The 13,193-nt window shown below is 39.5% G+C and overlaps 1 protein-coding gene across 3 annotated transcripts in view; it reads right to left on the minus strand.

Annotated features, from left to right (window-relative positions):
* Nucleotides 1-481: 481 nt before the first annotated feature.
* The window catches only part of LOC146005197 (uncharacterized), a 173,654-nt gene continuing 160,942 nt past the window's right edge, over nucleotides 482-13,193 (minus strand). For all 3 annotated transcript variants that reach the window (XM_083144249.1, XM_083144258.1, XM_083144267.1), the window contains exons 4-5: nucleotides 7,555-7,746; nucleotides 482-6,150 (exon numbers count right to left, since the gene is read on the minus strand). In XM_083144249.1, coding sequence (XP_083000375.1) covers nucleotides 3,128-6,150; nucleotides 7,555-7,746 — 3,215 coding nt within the window. In that variant the 3' untranslated portion in view covers nucleotides 482-3,127. The remainder of the gene's footprint in view (nucleotides 6,151-7,554; nucleotides 7,747-13,193) is intronic.

A 13,193-nucleotide genomic window follows, 5' to 3' on the forward strand; every position in this document is an offset into this window, starting at 1 on the left:
CATATTTTTATTTTTGGATATGAAATAACTTCACAATTATCATGGACGAGAACATTTTTTATCTGCTGATGTTAAGTCAGCTAGTATTTACAAATCACTTTAATTATATTATATTAATTTATAGTAAAGTGCATACATGTGGAACTTCTTCTTTTTTTACAGTATCCAACTCAAAGCAACCAAAGTGAGTCTTAATTATAGAGAATCGATGTAAGGTGAACTGAAAATGAACATTCGCCTCGTATATATATTAATTGTAGGAATCCAATGCATGATTATCTCCTATTTATGTGTTCCAGAATTAAATCGAAATGTAACCCGTTAGATTTGTACAGTAGAAGAGTAGGAAGAATGAGGAAAGTGCAAGGAAAATCATGACTGGATGAGACTGTTGTTAGAAACTTTCATACAACATAATTAAGTGATAGGTTTGTAATATCAAAACAGGCAAAACATCAAATTTAAAAATGATTTGTTTTATTTGTCTCCTTTGAACTGTATATTTTCATATATTACAAGTTTTGCATGTTAAGAAAGACAGTTATTGAATTTCTTTACAAGGAAACATTCACACTTTAATTTATAAAGGAAGTTGAAAGACATATTTTTCCTTTGTACAGATGACACTAATCCTACATATTCAAATCTGGTCACGTCCATATTATGATTGACTTACATTCTAATGCGAATTTCATAATTTTTTCTCTTTTTAATAAGAAAAACATAATTCGTTTGCTTATTGCACAAACTGTTGAGAAATATTTTCCTTATAATAATATGACATTTTTTACCACTACCTTTGTGCAGTTCCTAAGAATGAACTGTTGAACAATCATCGGGTGGCATAGAGTTTTTATAACAAAGATTTGTTGGGTATTGTCCATAATTCTGAAAAGTTGCAATGAGTACTTTAAATAAAGCATTAATCTGACGGGGAGCTAGTGCTGTATCTCACTGATTATTTTTTTATGTTCGTATAAAAGGACATATTCAGGAGGTTCTAATGGGATGAGAATACTTTTTCATTACACCATAATTTTAACTGCTCTAACACAATTATACCTCATATATATGTATGTGAAGTATAACCTTGTTAGCTGTTATAAAGCAGTTATAATAGCAGTGTATTTAAAGTTAATGGCAATACACTTTGCTTGAAAACAATATATGCGTGTGTGTGAGTATAAAAGAAAAATTCTTATATCCGTATTTGCTATGGCTAACAATTCTTATTCTAGTTTACGTATTCAAACATCAAGAAACGTGTTTAAAATGTTTGTAACAACCGTAAATTAGAAGAAGAATCTATAATATTAACAAATAAACATAACAACCACACTTTACAAAAATTCAACATGGAGATGTTATATTAATTTTGCTAGTGTGTCGTAATAAAACTAGTGCAGAATCTAGAATACTGGACCATGAAGTGTACAAAAGAATCCATTCAAATAACAGATTTTGAATTGTGCAAGTTATAACAATTTACATTGCCACCAGTGCTCCAAATGGAGGAAAGACAGGGAGTTGAGATGCCCCAGTTAAGTAAATTTTCATGAAGCATCTCCCCCAGCTACCATAATTTGCATAAACATCATCCCCACCCTGTGCATTATCTCCATGTTGATCCATGCAAGCATACCCTCTCCTATCCCCAAACTCTCTATAAAGAATCTCCATGGCTAGGAATTTCACTGACTGGAACATAAGTAAAACAACAGTACAAGACACGTTCGTACATATCTATATGGGGAAAACTCAAACTAGTAGACCTATGTGTATTATCAAGTAGAAACATTTTCTTAAATTTTTCGTTTATCAACAATGTTTTTTTCTTTTAATTTTCTTGCTCTATGATAACTAAATTTAAGTACGAAGGTGTAATAATCGAGATATTATGAAGCTAAAATTTATAAGTTCCGCATACTACAACTCATAAGTAGCATGTTGAATACATGCAACATTTGAGTTGGTACGCTCAAAAAGCAATTTAGTAGAAGTCAAAAGTGACAAGTTTGGTGATAAGAAGAGGCATTGTTAAAATTCGACGAGAGTTCCACATGGGAAGTTCGTTGAGAATAACCAAACAGTAATAGTCTCACTGTACAATATGAGCAACCATTGAGAAATCAAGAAGTAACAGGTTCTGTAAAAGAATTATGAAACATAATTTTTATGTTGCTGTCATTTTGACATTTCTTAATTGAGAAATGTTTTCTGATTTTGTTCATCATCTGTTCCAATCAGAATTAGGCTAAGATGTGACGAAAGGCTGATGTATTACAATAATAGAAGAACTGGGATAGATTATTCTATTGTGTTGAACCGGTGTAAGACAAAAGACAAATAACTATCGAAGGAAATACGATACGGTACAACGATATCTTTCTTGAGTGACTTACATTACATGTGATGAAAAGTCATTGGACTTGACTACGCATAGCTAGATATTGCATCAACAACTATGCGGTCATGCTGAGCCAAAAAATCCTTAACTCCACTTTAGATCATTACAGAGAAATTATATCCATCACATTTGAGTGGACATTCAAATAAAATTTAGGAACCTTAAACCTGACATGGGTTTGTATCTTTCTAAATTTCATGTAAAAGGCAAAATGCGTCTTGTTCATTTTCTCTAGTCATTTGGAATTAAGGATTTTTGGCTTAGCAAAGTTCTATATACCTAACACTCAGAAACCTAATAACGCATGTATGCAATCTCAAATACTTATGCATACACGTCTGCTTAACACACTTAGACAATACCCAACAAAACTACAGCAATAGTAATCTTACCACATTTGCTAGGTGTAAGAATTACGTCAATAATGTTAACTATGATGAACCCTGAAAGACAGCGTGTAACGCTTGTGTAACGACACAAACATAAATCCATATCCAAAGGCCTTAGATTTCGTACATCCCCTTCCCGATGACAAAGCAATATGTACATATGTCCTCTGCGTTCAAAGTCTTTACTTGTAAAGCATGTGTTCTTCGATTGTCACACGTTCTGCGAGACTCGGTTGTCGTCACGAAATTTCTTCGCCATTTTGGTTAAAGCAATACTGTACAACTTCTTTCTCTTTAGTGAGAGACACTGGGAATATACAAGTTCCTAATTTCACCCTAGGAAGGGGAATGCTGGGAAAGCTCCAGGGAAAAATCCTGGAATAGCAGCTGTTGGCTGAACAGGTACTGATGTCGTCACGTATGTTGTGAGGACGGTGGGTACAACGGTGGTTGAGTAGAGAGTCGTGTATGCAGTTTTAGCACCAAATGTGAGTTTGAGGATTTTGCTTTGCGTGCTTGTGATCACTGTCTCCGTGACGATTGGGGTGCTCGTCAACGTAAAACTCTGGAACGGATTTGCCGGTCCTGCGACTTGCGTGGTTCCATATTCATACTCGGTTTTGCTGACAGTTGATACTGGCCGCGATATTGTACTGTAAGAAGTCGTAAGCCCATTCCAGATTGGGATAATATGAGATTCGAATATTGTTTCTGTTGTTACAATTGGTTTGGAGGTTGTAATTACGCTAGGTACAGGAAGAGGCGCTAAGGGATTGAGATACTTAAGCAGAGCGAACTGTTGAAGTTGCTCTGGTGAGAGTTGTGGAGTTGGTTCAGCAGGAGGAGGTGATGGTGGAGGTTTTGGGGTTGTGGTGGTTGTAGGTGGGGATTTGAGAAGTACTTGTGGACCTAGTCGCTTATCTACATCGGAAACATCAAAGTCAGAGCCCACATTAGCTAGATCTAGATCGCGTGGGAACGCGACTTGGGCATTCGGTGGCAAATCTTCGCTCTCGTTGTCATTCTCGCCGAACTCCAACTCGGAATCGAGCAGATGCTCCCTGTTCTCAGATCCTGCTTCTTCCAGCCGCGTGTTGAACTCTTTAAGAGTTCGACTTGGAATGAAGTGATATACTTCCATCGGAGGCAAAGTTTTGATGGCCGTCACCAGACGCGTTATGTGGTACGATTGTACTAATGTGTAGTGAATTGTATCGGTTCCTTTGAACACAGGAAGTATGTGGGTCTTCAACATCAACTGGGTGGTATTGAAAGTCTCAGTAAATGTCTCCAAAGGAGGGGTCTCGGCATCCCCTGCTAAGCCTATTGGGGGAAGCGTCGCGATGCTGGACGACGGGTGCAAGATATTGTCGTTGTCGTAAGGAGCTGAAGTTGCAAGGATATTTTCAGGCAGCGGTTGCGTGGAGGTTTGATCTTCAGTAGGCGTTGGTTGGATGGCTTGGAAGGTCTTCTCTATTGTTGACGTCAACGTTATAAATCTTGTGTTCTTAACTGTGCCAACTTGGAATGTATATGGAGACTTGATTGTAGCAATTTCGTAATAAATATCTTGTAAGTCTGCAGGAGTTGAGATATCGATACCGATCGTTTCTGCTTGTGCAGGTTGAAGATCTTGTGCTTCATCATCGTCGGGCAATTCTACAGAAGTAGTCTCCTCAAGGTCCTGGTCTGATTGTACCAAGTTAACTTGGGTAGATACTTGAGGCGTGCTGGCCGAGGCATTTGGTTCCACATCTTCAGGATCCTCTAAGGTATCCTCGTACTGCCTGCGGATATTCACGCGGGGTTTCGGGCTTGTTTTGTATTGCCATCTTCCAGTCGGCCTTGACAGCTTGAACTTATAAAGGCTCGTTGTCCCATGCGATGCGGCCTGTTCTGTACTTGTTTGTCGGGGTTTGTATCCACGACGCGTGTAAGACGATTCCGTGCCCGGGGTGTTGTTTGGACGAAAGCTTGTACGGCTGCGGTACGATTGGTAGCGTCTTCCTGGCGCCTTGCTCTGATTCTCGTTGAAAACAGACACGGTGCTTAGCTCTCGTGTACTTGAGGATGGCGAAGAAGTTCTGGAATATCGTGATCCAGAAAAGCGGAAGGAAGGTCTCAATGTTTGCGGAGATCTCGATCTTGTCGTTGTTGGTTTCTTCGGCGACTCTTCTGGCTCCTCTTTTTCTTCATCCCGAGAAGAAGGAAGGCGGCTTCGGTTCAAGCGTGACAAGAAGTCAGTTCGAGTACCTGACCTTCGCGAGGGAGTCGGGCGAAGACGAAAACCTGTCGAGGATAGACCATCGTCGCGGCGACCGTCATGTAAGGAAGAGAAGGTGAATTTTGAAGTAGCCGAAGGTCCAAGTTCCTGAACAGAGCTGAAGAGAACTTCTAATGGAAGAGCGACCGTTTCGTCCAGTAGAGAGCCCGCAGGAGTTGGATCCAGATGAGGAGACGGTTTATGCTTGCGACCGACAAGAGGTGCTGCCGTTTTCAGTATCTTCAACGTGGGTGTTGGTCGCGGTTTACTATTCGCATGGTAGATGTGGGAGGTGCTCTGCAGGATCTGCGCGTACTTTCCGGAGATGAAGGTTCCAATCACTCGAGTCTCGTGTACCGTCGTAAGGCCATCCTTCACGATCGTGCCTCCCAACCTAGTCACGAGACCCGTTGGGAAGTTGTCATCGTTTGACGGGTGATGATGGGACGTGGAGACGCGGGTCTTGATGTCGGTTTGAGTAACGACGTTCACGCGCGTCCGTATCTCAACAGACTCGCGCGTCTTTACCCGAACGTTCACTTTAGTGCTGGGTTTCAAATCGATGACCTTGAACGATTCGTCGACTACTTCACCTGGTTCTTTGGACAGAAAGTCGTAGAACTCCTTGCCGATACCATTTCCTGAAATGGCAGGTGCTTCAGTAGGGGCGGAATGCACTTCGATAATGCTGGACAGAATCACAGGTTTATTCGATTCGGTTTCGGGCTCTCCAGTAACACTCGAACTTTCTGAACTCTTCTTGAGCGTGTCTTCTTTTCCCTTCTTACTGAGCGAAACATCTGAGTGCTTCTTTTGAGGTTCCGCTTTTACCTCTACGACACTGTAAACTTCTGGTTTGGGATTATTTACTTTGACTTCCACGCTACTGTATATAGGGGCTTGACTTAGTACTTTTGTTTCAGAACTGCTTTCGATAATTGGAGACGGCGGCTTCTCTGGAATTTGCTTTTCAGAGGTTTCCTCCGCAGGTTTGTCTGACGTCCTGCTTGGCTGAATATCTGGTGCAGAAGACGCCGCTGGTTTGGTCTGGATTACTTCATTTTCTGGCGCTGATTGCTTCTTTTCTTGACCTGGAAGAACACAAAGTTACTTAGATGAAACTCTACATGATGAGAAACACTGTAAGTATATTTTGACTTGGCAAATTTTGTGATATCTTCATGCGATACTAATTTGTTTTATTAGTTATAAAGTTCCTCGCGTCTTGATATTGTCTCTTAATTATATTAATTCAAACCTAGGTTTTTGGACTAGTAATCCTAAATTCGCAACATACTTAAAATAATACTTTCCGGTGCATGACAGACACTACTTTGGTTTTTATTTGTGAGAGCTATGAAAGATATGAACAAAATATTAACACATCCATGTATTGGAAACATTATGACGTTGGTTACTTAAAAAACAGTGTATCAAGTACGCAGAACTTTCTCTTCGTTGAAATCGTAGCGTATGGTATGATTATGTGAATATTCTGTTACATATTGTATCTAAAGCGGATGCAGACTTATACCAAGGTTAATCTTCTGGAACTTGATCTCTTAAGGTGGTATATAATGCTGTATATTAACTTCAATAGTATATAAATTAATCATGCTGCCTTTGTATTAGCACGCTCTACTAAAACTTTTGTGACGTTCTCTACTTTGTTTACAGCAATCTGTAGTGTTGAAAATAATTTGATTACACTAATTTATTCACAGACTTAATAAACTAATGTTAAATAATGTTTGTGTTTATAATATTATATATTGAAAACTGTACGATGTTCAAATTTGATTAATAACATTAATGAAACTGAAATCTAAGATACACAAACACATTCACCATTTCACTCGCCTAAAAAAAGAACTTGAGACTATATAAAAGTTATTTATATTATATTATAAACTTTTTTTTTGTAATTTATGAACACAAAATAATAAGTAATATGTTCGCCCTTAATTATTTTGAATTTAACAATTCATGTTAATAATGATTGCTATCTTGTTTAGTAATAATAAGATGAATCACAAAAAAAAACAACTGAAATTAGTATTTATCATATTCGGTTGGCAACAGCATGCAATTAGAGCCTCCCTAACGGTGTAGTGGTAACGCTATCAAATTGTAATCAAGGGGTCTTGAGTTAGATTCCCAATGTAGGCACATGTACAGTGGCTCGAATCCCACTCTAAATTGTACTTCCAGTCCCGATTAGCCTATCTGAGCATCAAGTGGACTTCAACTTTGACAACAGCGAACAAATATAATAAATTAAAAATGTTCAGTTGGTATTTTAAGTCCACTTTATGCACAGTAAGGCTAATCGGGACTGGACCTACAGTTTCAAGTGGGATCCGAACCACTAGTGGTATCGAACCCGGGACCCCTTGATCACAAAGCAGCGACGCTACCACTGCGCCAATCAAGTAAAAATAATCGCGTTTTTGTACTCACTATAAACTACCTTGAAGATAATCTATGGGACTTACCTGAAGGAGGAGCGCTTTGTGGGGAAAACACCATAACGGTGTTCCCAATGGTTGTGGTGAAATCCAAGAAGCCATAGACTGTCTGAGTTAGTAGAGAGCCTGCGTTTGCTGTTATGGAAGATTGGATAGCTGCCTTCTGTGCTGCGGGATTTACATAGACGGGGGCTGGGTTTTGCGTCGCAGCCAGCCACACTGGGAAAACCAACGAGAATGCTAAGTATTAGTATTATACAGAGTGACCATAAATAATCTATAGATTTCAAAATCAGCATGAAATAGAACATCCTAATATTGTTTCTGATATTAAAGGTTTACTTTTGGTGTTAGTACGAGTAAAATAAGATATCATCATTCTTTCCAAGTTTGACATGCAAATTAATGAGCAATCTACCTGATGCTTGTATACTTTGTCCCAGGAGTCTGTGGAGAAAGCGAACGAGGACAAGTCCTTTGCGCAAGTAGTGACTCGAGATGACTCAACCAATGAACTCGTGAGATGGGAAGTAAGTGCATGGAGGGGAAAACGCTGATGCAGCTTCCAGCCATTTACAGCAACGCGTACTGCTTCGCTTCGTCCACTCGCTTTCTCCTCATCTCTGCATATCTTTAAATGTTACACGATTGTTGCCTGGCGAGAGCAGATGGAACCGGCAAGTGGCCTCTGTAACAGCTTGTTCATATCGCCAGGGGTTCCAGGTTCGAACCTGCCACCATTCATCATCATCGTCATGATTAACCTAGAGAGACAGATAACGAAATGGATAAATGAGGATTTTTACAGCAGAATATATCCAAGAAAAGTGAAAAATTGTTCCTTTGCCTGGTATTTATAACATCTCATGGGCAATTCCGATGTTCTGATTATAAGGTATTTTACTTTTGCAATTATTTCTTCCACCCAACTTTTTGTGTACATTGTAAACGCTGGAGGCCTCTCCTTCCTCACAATTGCCATATTTGTTATTTGTAGATTATACTTTGTCACCCAGGAGCTATCTAAATATATTTCTCTTCCCACCTGTTCATTGGCAGAGGTTTCCGTTTTATTCCCCTGTAGAATCTATCCATGCTGCGGATTCCACTGTTTACGTTACACTTGTACAGTTGAACGACAAACAATCCAGAGGCAATAAACGATGCAAAGTTGTCTTTCAGGATAGGTTTGATTTGATTTAGTTTATTTTGCTTCGCTTTTCTGCCACTTTTGGCTAATTGCGAAGATGGGGATGAGGGATGATATGATGAAATTGATGAATGGACACTCACAAACACCCATGCCCAGGCCGGGATTCTAACCCGGGACCCCTGGCGTCGGATAGTTTTGTAAGTTTTCAGTGTGTTTTTCAGTAAGTCCTTAACAAGAGTAATTTACTCCAAACTGTGCATTTACCCTATCCTTCTGAATGTAAGAAGAGCACGATATGCTTGTGGATGTGGTAATTAGTAGCAAAGCTGCAGAAAAAATGCCGTAATAAAGAATAGATAATATGAAGGTTCATTTGCAGGCACTTGAGGGTGGGGATGGGGGGGAGGGGAAGGTAAGGTATTTTCTGATAAGTCTGTACTCACTGTCGAGACTGAAAGCTTCTTAGCGTAAACCTGGTTCTTGAGTCGTTAAATTGGCTTTTGCAAATATTTTTTTTCCAGAATCTTTACTCTTGTAAACAGCACAGAAGTCTACCTTTCTTTGTTTTATTTTCTGCCCTGAACAAAGATTTTCCGGGGTCCTTATCTAATCCGATTTCAATCAGGGTCTATTCTGTTTCTCTTCTGTTATTTCCAGCGAAACAAACCAGGCAGCGCTTGGCATCTTTTCCTTCTTCACCCTGTTTTTCTGCCGAGAAATTCAGTGTTGCCAACCTTGATACGAAGAAAGGCACTACTTAAAACTTGAAATTGACCGCTTTTAAAACTAGCTTAAAAAATAATTGCGGTCCAGCAGTAGCACGTTGAATTATTTGCATCACAACACTATCATTACTTAATATACACACAGGCAGATTTTACACCGGAGTGGAAAGCGACAACTGACATGTCGCCTGACATCTGAACTTTAAAAATAAAATACAACATTTCACACTGGTGCCACGTGGCATACTGCACATGTCGCTTGTTGGTTGGGTGTCACTCCAACTCAGTGGCGGCGAGCGTGGGACACTTTTGACACTTTTGCCCTCGCACTAAGCTAAACCTTATTTAAACTAAACTGTCCTAGCCCCCCTTTTAGAACCTAATCGCCGCCACTGCTCAAACTGTTTGTGTTTCTATAGCGCGTATCGTGCCGCCTCGGACGCACATGCGCAGTGAATGTTTTTTTACAGAGTGGAGGCGAAATAGTCTATTCAGGCGCGTGTGTGCAGTTTGTGGTAAATGTCGCTTCGGTCACTATAGTAAAAAGCCCAAGTTATACCCTGTGCATTACATCGTACCAGGAAGGCACGCTGTGGTAGCAGGTCTCATTCATTCTTGATCTCGGGCATAATATGCTCCGACTGTCTTTATAACTCCATGGCACCCACTGGTGCATGCCTGGGTGAACCCCAGAGACGTGCATTCAGTTAGACAGGAAACTTCTCATCTGAGAATATCCACACTGAGAATCGAATCCGAGTCTCCTTTGCGACAAGCGAACGCCAGTCGACCCCAGGCCTTTGTTGAAGCTATACCGTGCTACGCTAGTAGAGCTCCTTGTCCCCACTCTGAGTCAATTCAGTTCCTTCTTCCTACTTTCCTTCCGAACACAGTGGTCTGGCTGCAGTGTTGCCAGCAGCATAGTAGTGCCTCTCACGGTGGTCACATAGACGGTTCTACTGTCTATTGTATTCAATTATAATTGTATCCATACTTTACTAATTGTGTGACGAAGCTTCTGTATTATGATAAAGCGTCAAGTTCGGTTCAGTCAATAAGCGTCTTGAAACTGGTTCAGCGAGACACCAAAAGCGATCAACTTCAGCATCAGGAAATGTGGGATACGAAATACATATTATAAATAATTTCTGTAGCTAGTTCACCACAATGAAATGTGAACTTATATATATTATGTTAAATTGTTTTAGCTTCACGTTTTTACATTGTGAACGTAGAATCATGGTCTCGTCACCTAAGGTTCCAGGTTCGAGAACTGCCCTGAGCATGTGCTTCATTAACTTTACCTAATCACCATTTTCCGTCACTGTCGTGATTATTCTAAAGAGGCAGAAGATTTGCACCACTTGTGTACAATCGGCGGCTATAATAATCTAAATCCTGAAATACTTCCTTTCCTGCAAGACGTTATGTGTGTTGCCTAACTCTACGGCGATAAGTGGATTTTAATAGCAAACTTCCAATGGCGACTTCTACCACCGCATCATCACCGAACCCAATGTAAAAGTTAAAATCCCACAAACAAAAGAGTCGAATAGATTCAAATCCGTGCTAAACGGTGGCCAAAAATATCCTCCTATGATGGCACAGGCAACAATTGAGCACAATGTGGTCACCAAATTTGAGCAGGTTAGATCTCTTCCGAAGTTTCTAAGTGGTTCACAGACAAACCATACGTACCAATTTCATCTATTTGATTGTATTTACTTAATTTCCTCTAATCATTTTCCATCCATGTATTTCTTTCATCCTTTCATTTATCCTTTTTGATTCCCTTTTCTCATTTTTGTATCTGATTCGCTTATATCTATTTCTATTCTCTCTTTTTTCTCTTACATGGTTTCTTATTTTATTAGCATCTCTATCCTCCCTATTTCTCCCATCATTTTCGTGATGAACTTCAAGCTATTTTGCCTTCTTTTGCATTATCTTTAAAAGGCTTCTGGACATCCAAAAAAATAGGTTGTTTTCTGAATACTTATTTGAATATTGCTTATCTGAATTGCTTTTTAAAATTAATTTATTGTTTTAGAAAATAATTATAAAAAATGAAATGAATATATCCATGATTTAAACCCAAGACTCATGATGGATAATTTGATTTCATAATTTTTAACTCTTCCCCCTGTTTCTACGGGTGCCCCTGTTCAATTTATGAACTTGCTTCCAATATTTGTGCTCTAGTTCCAGCGCTATAATCCTTCGGTTGGCGCCACTGTCGAATTTCCTCCTCTCTGGAGCGAGACAACGAAAATCCTAGTTCAGGTCAGCAACCTATCGCCACCTGCAGAAGAAGGAAAGGGCCAGTTTCGGAAGCCCGCCTGGACAAAGAACGACCTAACGAAAGCTATTTAGGAGGTAGCCGTCCAAAGAAACCCAATCAAATGGGAAAGTGGACGAAACGCTCACTGTTGCTAAGTAACTGATTTAATTCTCCCCGTCAGCGTTGCCAGGCGTTGAACGTCTGGTCCCCTATACATGGGAAGGTAAGTATTCAATCAGTGCACATCGTTGACTAGGAAACGAGGTGATTACTTTTAGGAGGGGAGGGAAGGAGCAATTATGTTATTTCTATTGGTTCTTTTACTATTAGCGACTGTGGGGCTTTCAGACTCTTCATTTTTCGATATCTACAGTACTCTTCCTCCTGCAGGGATGATATTTGAGTTATGTGTTATGAGTTGGTGTTTTAAGTCCACTTTGTGCACAGTAAGGCTAATCGGGACTAAACCTACAGTTTAAAAGGAATCCGAACCACTATGTGCCTCCACCGGGTATCGAACCCGGGACCCCTTAATTGATGATATTTGAAAATTATATCTGTGGGTGAGGCTGAATATTATTCCAACAGATAAAGTAATTATTGTTATTCTCTACTTGATAATAATAATATATATTTGGCTATTTAAGGCTGCTCGTCTACTTCTTTACGTTAATCGTGACGATGAGGATGCATGATGATTAGAATCTACATATTGTCCCAAATGCCTATTTTGTTCATGTCGTTAGATATACATATATGTTTTCAGTACAGAAGTAGGCTTCAGGTAAATAAATCATTATATAGTGCCTATAATTGCCTGTATCGACTATTAGTGCTTATTTCGGTTATTAGCGCCTATAGGTGACTATAATGTTTCAAAAGAGGGACGAAATAATGTATCGGCTGCCAAAAATGCGTTGTACTGGTTTCCCCACAGGGGAAATTCGAACTCACATACTTGCAATAGCTACATGTAATCGTGTCGAATTCAGTAATTAGTAATAATTCATTAGCATTGTACGACAATTATGTAAAGTTAGACTCATATTTCCTCATGTTTACTCTATTAATAAATTGATACATCTATTAATTAATCAATAATATTTGTTTAAAATAAAGCACACCATGAAGTTTAAAAAAGTCTTCTTGATTCAATCAGAAATCATCAATTAAATCCTATATTCTTCTTCTCTTCCAAACATGTAAATGTTGAGCTAGTTAAGTAGTGTTTTGTCCAAGTAGCGTTTCGTCCGAGGGCTACCTATTGTTCATTGCTTAGGTTTACAGGGCGATAAGGTTCATTGTTAGCGTCAGTCAGGACTGTGTGCCCTCTTTAATTGGCACCACTATGAAAATAGATGTGGGACTGCCCTATAGCCTCCCACTCGGCATGTACGACAGAGGGTCATAAGTGACCCACGGACGCCATGGACCCGCACGGATAATACATGTATATTTTAAGTTATTTTTAGAATGTTTAAAATGCTTAACAGCTCCATGATATTAC

The sequence above is a fragment of the Lepisma saccharinum genome, chromosome 1 (assembly GCF_977018435.1).
Source record: "Lepisma saccharinum chromosome 1, izLepSacc3.1, whole genome shotgun sequence".
Lineage (NCBI taxonomy): Eukaryota > Metazoa > Arthropoda > Insecta > Zygentoma > Lepismatidae > Lepisma > Lepisma saccharinum.